This window comes from Prunus dulcis, chromosome 4 (assembly GCF_902201215.1).
Source record: "Prunus dulcis chromosome 4, ALMONDv2, whole genome shotgun sequence".
NCBI classification, from domain to species: domain Eukaryota; kingdom Viridiplantae; phylum Streptophyta; class Magnoliopsida; order Rosales; family Rosaceae; genus Prunus; species Prunus dulcis.
The window spans coordinates 15,600,805-15,608,120 of NC_047653.1; the positions used below are offsets into that span (position 1 = coordinate 15,600,805).

General features: G+C 37.0%; 1 protein-coding gene across 5 annotated transcripts; it reads right to left on the reverse strand.

Moving 5' to 3' along the window:
- Window positions 1-3,124: 3,124 nt before the first annotated feature.
- On the reverse strand, window positions 3,125-7,087 carry LOC117626624 (zinc finger CCCH domain-containing protein 18-like). 5 transcript variants are annotated; one of them, XM_034358401.1, is made up of 8 exons: window positions 6,863-7,087; window positions 5,150-6,077; window positions 4,889-5,056; window positions 4,607-4,786; window positions 4,300-4,376; window positions 3,962-4,132; window positions 3,735-3,852; window positions 3,125-3,632 (listed from the first exon to the last, which is right to left on the reverse strand). In XM_034358401.1, exons 2-8 carry the CDS (start codon window positions 6,061-6,063, stop codon window positions 3,584-3,586), a joined length of 1,677 nt encoding a protein of 558 aa, XP_034214292.1. In that variant the 5' UTR covers window positions 6,064-6,077; window positions 6,863-7,087; the 3' UTR covers window positions 3,125-3,583. The 5 variants fall into 5 exon arrangements, with proteins under 5 accessions (XP_034214292.1, XP_034214293.1, XP_034214291.1 ...); XM_034358402.1 differs by having other exon boundaries at window positions 3,125-3,627; window positions 5,150-6,028; window positions 6,863-7,085; XM_034358400.1 differs by having other exon boundaries at window positions 3,125-3,627; window positions 3,962-4,123; window positions 6,863-7,085.
- Between the last annotated feature and the right edge of the window lie 229 nt (window positions 7,088-7,316).

Here is a 7,316-nt window from a genome sequence, read left to right on the forward strand (position 1 = left end):
TCTTGCCTCCTAAAAGGCCGAGTTGTTTTGCTGTTTGGGCTTTTTATTGGAATTTTAGAGGGAAAATTTGTCGACTTTTTAGTTTGGAGATTCAACCCAACAAGTCAAGGTCATCATCATATTCGATCAAATTGGATTTAATTGGTTAATTTGAGTGGATTGGATTGAGTTTTAAACAATACTAATAAATTTGGGACGCGAGAAGCTAACACGAACTAGATTGGATTGATGTCAAACATATAACTATAGAAACTCAACTTTAACAATTGGATTGAGTTTAAAACAATCCTAATAAATATGTAACAATTGTGTTGTATGAAGATAATTACTTCTCTTATTTCCACCATAACGTGATTAATAAGCAGCTCTTGTTAGTATTTATCTCGTGATGATACATCTAACTTAATAAACATGATTAACATTGATGAGTATTTCATAACTATCACAATGCATTTGCTTAACCTAATTGACTTGTGAATGGTTTGTAATTTAAGTGATTAAGAGCATTTATCCCTGCATTTGAGGTCTTAGATTCGATTCCCGCCTCCTCAATATGTTTGTATAATATATGTTTTATTTTATTTTTTAAAATGGTTTGGCACATCAACGATTGAATTTAGACACCAACAATAGACCCTTCAACCAAACAAGTGCAAAGATTTAGACAATATGACCACTTCCCTCCTTTGGCATTGATATGCAAGTCTAAACTAGGCTAGACTGTTGACAAACAATATGACCAATTTCCTCCTTATCGACAATATGACCAATTTCCCCCTTATGCTGGTCAACGGTGTGCCTATGTTGCAAAACCACTTGCCTGTGGCAAGTCCTCCAAAAACAAGCGACTGTTTTACCTCAACTTGCGGCCAAGTTGATCCAGTTTCTGGCTAGAAGCTTGCACGTTATCCTTTCAGGGTCGGTTTACTCAATACAAGATTATCATAAAAACCCAATCATTTATTTATAGGGTAAACTACAGTTAACTCTCCAATCTACAGTTAACCCACCAAATAGGCCTCTACAGCTTCCTGAAGCGCAAGCACAGCATGACTCTGGAACATGAGGTCAGTCTCGAAGTCTTGAGCGATTTCACGAACCAGGCGTTGGAAAGGTAGCTTGCGGATCAGAACTCAATAGCCACCCCTCCCCCACCCCAAAACCGAGCAGCCCCCTACATCCTAGCTCACCCACCATGCTAACCCCCATCCTCCTCATATGCCAATCCAGCCACCCCAACCGATCCATCTCTCTTGCTGGACAAATCAAATTCCTCAAAGCACAACAAATTCATTTTCTCAACTCTCGCAGATCTCCTTCAGTTCAATACAATGACAAGAAAAAATGGAAATAAAAAAAAAAGGAGCCGATCTATCTTCATTCTTTGGGTACACAAGATCAATCAGAGAGAGGGTGTTGCTGGGTTGTTTTACAAAAGATCAGTATAATAAATAATAAATAAAGAAAAATTCAGTCCAGCCCCCTTTTCTCCCCCTTCCGCTTCCTCCAAAAACTCCGACGCACATCCCCACCCCTTCCGCCACCACCTCCCCATTTCATACTGTAGATCACCACTCATATCCCTTGACCACTCATCTCCCAGATCCAAACGCTTTCTCTCTATCTCTCTCTCTCTCTCTCTCTCTCTACAGCTACAGTCCCAATCTTCATATACTAGCTTTACAACCCACACCAAATTCGAGCCCCACCACAGTCAGTCTCCCCTCATGCCTTATCTATCTCTCTTTGCAGCCCCCACGACCACACAAATGGTTTCTGAGATGACGAAGACAACGGCTATGAAGACGATGGTGACAACGATGAGGAAAATTATACCAGTTTTGCTGGTTTCCTATTTCCAAATACAATCACAGACAAATCTGGGATTGGTTGTTAATTACAGACAGGAATTTTTAGAATAATTGTGGTTAATTAAATCTGGGTGGGGGAAGAAATCTGGGGAAAAGAAATTGGGAGGAAGGGGGAAGAAATCGGGAGAGAGAATCTGGGTAGGGTTTTTAATTTTTAATTTAATATGTTTAATTTATTACAATAATTTAAAAAATTAATTTTTTTTGTCCACGTGGAATCCAACGTTAATTAAAAATGAATCACACAAATGCCACGTAGGCAGATAACGGATTTCTTGACGGATTCGCTAATGGAGGGAGCAATCTGTAAGTTTTCCGCGACGTTAAATATGTACTAATAAATGTCCCCAAAATCGGATATGAACTCATAAATAACTCCATAAGTTGGGGAGTTTACTGTAATTTATCCTTATTTATATAATAACTGAATTTGGTGGTGTCAATTTCCAGAAAGTTGTTCAAGGAAAGAGACAGTGAATGAGACAAACTTGGACACCGCATGCAGGTTGTGTTTAGAGTCTCAAAGCTAATGGCTCCAACTTACCAACAGCTACTATATTAGCTTAGTAATTGAGATCAGTTTGTCTTTCTGTATAGCTTTCTTGTACAAATAATACATGTTTTGAGACTTCTGATTGTGTAGGCGTAAAGCCTTCTTCCTATCTGGATGTCACAATGTTCTTAAAATATATTCAATCTACACAAGTTCAATAAATAAAAAATTTATAAAAACTGACATTTTCTTCAAAGTGTTTAGAAAACTAAATGGGGATGTGATAATTGATTCAAAACGTGGGCTATGATAAACATAAGAGATCTACACTTACGAACACGAAAAATTTTGTATCTCGGTCTTTCAAAGTTACGGTCTTTCAGAGTCACGTAATGAGTGATGTAGACATAAGCGTACATGTAAAGGCCTTTTTGTTTTTCGGGTGTTTCTCAAGTTCAACAAAAACGGATTAGGTTTCTAAAATTTTAAGAAAGTTTTGTGATGAAAACACTTTGGCTTTTAGGAAGAAGACGAGTTAATAGAAAATGAATTTATGCCTTTAATACGTATTCGTTAGCAAAATAATAAAAAATTACAAGAAAATTCTGAGCTACATGCTCTGGAAGCCTCAAAGACAGTGCTCCCTCTAAACTAAGCATTGTCATATGGAAAGATACTGCAGTTTCATCTTTCCAACTAACACATCGAATTCATGGGAAAAAAAAAAAAAAAAAAAAAGGGATTAGAAAAATGGTATATCTGCTACTTAACTTATAGTTCAAGTGATTTCATATTTGCTCAATGTTACAGAGATTTTCAAAATATTTAAAACTCTCCGACACATTTGAAATATTCTAGATCCTTTCTTCAACTAAAAGACTAAAACATTACATCAGATTCTACTAAAGATCTAAATCCCTTGCCTTATTTCTGTGACTAACATTAAGAAACTGTAAATCTTTCTTACATATACTTCTATGTATCCAATTCTTCTTTTCTACGTCCGTCAACCCGAGTGATAGGGAGGAGTGTCATCTAATGTTTCTTCTGTGGGCAGTATGTACTTGCAGGAAACTTTGGCAAAACGCGGATGAAGCCAAAGAAAAGGAAAGAAAGAGAGCTGTTATGTGTCGAACCAAATATGTCGCCTTTGAACGGTACCTAACTCTATAATCTTCTTTGTGTTGCTGAACCTATATGACTGCTGAAATGCCACTAGCTACTGAAGTTGCAAATGGGCTATCTGGGAGATTAAGTCCTTGGCTGTTCTAAGCAAGAACGGGAGACCCTTGTCAGAAAAAGCAATGCAAATATAATAAAGAAACAATAAGAACTTGAGATCCTCCAGCAAGAGGAGATATAACTTATACCTTTCATGGTCAGTGTAATTGGTGTCTATATGCTTGTGTTTATCATCACTTGTAGACCCACTGTTTAGAACATCAAACAGATAATTGAAACATTCCGCAGATGGGAAGTTGAAATTATCTGCATTAATTACAACAGTAAGAAACATACTAAACAAGAAAAGAGAAGTTAATGGAAAAGAAAATTGCTCTCTATGTGGAGAAGTTAATAGTGGATAGAAACTACGGACCTTCTGAGAATTTGTGCCCATCCATGAAGTAACTAGAATGGGGATGATTAGCCACAGGCTTTCGTGCAAAATGCAGCCCTGCCAGCCTCATCCTCTCAAGTTCAATAGCATATTCTTGCTCTTCCGCAAGCTTCTTCCTTAACAATCTAGAGTTGTCACAGCCTACTGACACTGAAAATTTATGCATAAGCCAACATAACAACTCTATGACCAATAGACACACCAAAAGAGATGAATTTGATAAAAGAAGAAACAAAGGCAAAAAAATAACCAACGATGTAAAGAATCCTCATAGGAGCTTGAAATCTCCAATCAAAGAAATTTTATGTGCCACTCACTTGAATAAAAATCTGATTCCATGTCCGCGTGGTGTGGAGATAAATATGCCGCAGGATCCATTCTCTCTTGGTGCTTTCTGCACAAAGCAAAGACAGGTGAGATTGAGAAAGAAGTCATTAATATGGATGAGGAGAGGAGTCCTTCCAGTAGCATTTTAACTGCAGCAAAGTACTCTGAAGCAAAAAGGAATCTGTATTTTTCACTGATACAAGCTACTTCACAAGCACAGATTCAAAAACTGTATTGACAACCATACAATAACTTTGACAAGTTTGACTCAGAATGTTCAAATCATTCTATTGTTACCTGTCAACAAGCTTTGATTTTTCCCTGTAAGGTTTCACAAGAACACGAGACCCACAAACATAATGTGGATTTCCTTTTGCCAAAATCATTTTCACAGTATCGGCATGGACAAAGGTAACAAACCCAAACATCCGTTTCTGTTGGCAGGGAATCCTGACATCTTCAACAGGGCCAAAGGTACTGCAAAGAAAACCAACACAATGAGAAAACTATTAAAGCCTGAAAATTTATATTGCAAAAAATCATGTACCTTCCCAAACATAGTTAAAAATTTTGACTTGCCTGAAGTAGTTTGAGACATCATCTTCACTGAAAGTGCTCTCAGCTGGAAATGTTAGATATATCTGTCGCGAACCGCTAACAATAGGACCAGGATCACCTTTCTCATTCCGATGATCTGCGTACTTTGGAGAGTCTTCAGCCAAAATTACTGCATGCTGCCCATGAGGCCTGTAAATCACATAATGCACTGGTTATATACCAATATATGAAAGAGTATCAGTCTATCAGCCATGAACACTAAACAAAGGCCAAAATTTTCACCTGTCAATCAGCCGAATACTGCTTCCCAGTCGAGCAAGAAGCTTTGTCAAGCTGTAACCAGCCTTGCCATGTCTCTGGCTTTCAGTGAGGTAGCCTTCTGCCTGAAGAGATTTTCCAAATTTGTCATAATACATCATTGGCAGAGAAGCAATTGAAATAGGAATTCCTCTTCTTGATCTAAGCAGCTCAGTGATTTCCCACTCCAACTTCTCAAGAGACCCCGGTGAGATTACATGATCATCATTAATGCAATCATTGCCATACATCTGAGAGAAGCTCTCAGGAATCACTTGTCCGTGGTAATACCTACAGCTACTTCCATGCTTACAAAATCCCTTATTGAAATAGTGACAAATCTTAACTGGAAACTCTGTCACGCTTGAAAATCGTCTACCAGCTCTAACACTTAAGTTGTCTATTTCAGCGTCCCGATAGTAATCATTAGAGAATCCAGAAATCCCAGAATTGAGTGGTTCTATTTGATCCTCCAAACTCAAAAACTGAGCCTGGTTTTGCAGTTCTGCAATAGAGGAGTCAGGGTAACCCAATGGCATAAAATCTGGGCTTTGTTTAGCAACTAGTTGGGCATCCCAAAAGGCAGTTGGGACTCGAATGGCTGCCGGAGACGAGAAAGGCCTCGACGAAACGGGCAAATAAGGAGCGAAAGCCCCTGTTACTGGGTTCAAAGAAGGTGAGATCGGGGATGCCACTGACTTGGCAGCCAACTGCTGAAGTTCAGTCTTGGCTTTGAGTATCACTTGGTGAATCAAGTGCTCTGGAGCCATAGCCAACCGAGCCATCTCCTGCTCACCATAGTCTTGTAAAAGAAGATAGCCTATAATCTTTGTAGCATTGTCTGGTTCTAGTTTCTGGATTCTACTGTAAACAGCGTTTGTATACTCAGAAAAATCCATCACCAATCTATTTACTGCAAAAAGATCAGGTATTTAAAAACCCAAAGAGAGACAATCACAAACCAAGAGAAAATAAGTGTTCTCAATCAACCAGTGCAACAACAACACAGATATGCCAAAAACACAGAATCTAAGCCCTAATATGTGAGAAGAAAAGTTGAGAAATCCAACAGCACTAGGTCAAAGATTCAGTGAATGAAAAATTTTGAGGTTTATTTATCTTCTGTCAGAGGATTCTTACCCCTTTTTCCCTTGCATCCATTAAAGGAAATTTAATAAAATAAAAAGTAATTGGTCTTATCTCAACTAGGAAAAGCTGTAAAGATTGCCAGAACACACCACCAGAGCCAGAAATGGACATTCCTCCAAATCTGGATATTTATGATTTGCATAAAAATAACATGCTTAAAAATTTTTGCTTCCAAATTTATTCACAGAAACAAAGAGCCCCACTCACTTTTAAGAAAAGATTGCACAGCAAAGTGTATCTTCAAGCACAAAAAAAGGAAGAACAGCTTCACATCCGAACCCAAAATACATTTCCAATTTTGGAAAAAGCTTACTTTGCATCCGAAACCAAAGAAATTATTCTTGACAATAAAATGACAAGGTTGAACTTTTATACATAAAATTCTTAGAAGTTGAAGTCTTTTCCAACTCAAAAACCAACTTGAAAATAATCCCCAAAAAAATTACTGGAAGTTATTTCTTAATTCCATAACCCAAAAACATAAATAAATAAATAAAATTATTTGTAAAAACCAAAAAAGTTTGTGCTGAAAAATAAAAACATACTCACCAATTCATTCAGCCCAACTGCAGCAGAAACAAGTCTATTTCCTCTACTCTCTGAACCCTTCTTCTCTCACTAAACTTTATCCAGAAAAGTTTTTGAAAAATAATGTTAATCTCAAAACCATACTGACACAAATGATGCTTTTAAAGCACATACTTTGAGAGAGTTCAAATAAATAAAAATTAATTTTTAATTAACAAAAACATGACAGTTAATTAATTACCATTTTGAAGACTTTGTTTCTTAAAACAAAAAAGATTTACAGTTGGATTTTCATATCACAAAAAATTAGGCAACATATTTTCCATGATTTTCGACTAGTTGGTTTACAACTGCTTCAAACAACGTAATTACATAAATACCCTTTTTTATATATCCGAAACCACGTGAATTTAAAATTGTAAAATATTCAAATTAAAAATTATAATTCGGAAATACCAATGTGCTAAATTTTAGA

What these genes read in the sequence shown, in the direction of transcription:
- LOC117626624 (XM_034358398.1), bottom strand. Translation starts at nt 6,063, where the DNA reads ATGGATTTTTCTGAGTATACAAACGCTGTTTACAGTAGAATCCAGAAA. An exon ending in GATGTCTCAAACTACTTCAG is followed by an intron (nt 4,787 to 4,888) that starts GCAAGTCAAAAT and finishes TTTTCTTTGCAG; the next exon opens with TACCTTTGGCCCTGTTGAAG. An exon ending in GGAATCAGATTTTTATTCAA is followed by an intron (nt 4,133 to 4,299) that starts GTGAGTGGCACA and finishes ATAAATTTTCAG; the next exon opens with TGTCAGTAGGCTGTGACAAC.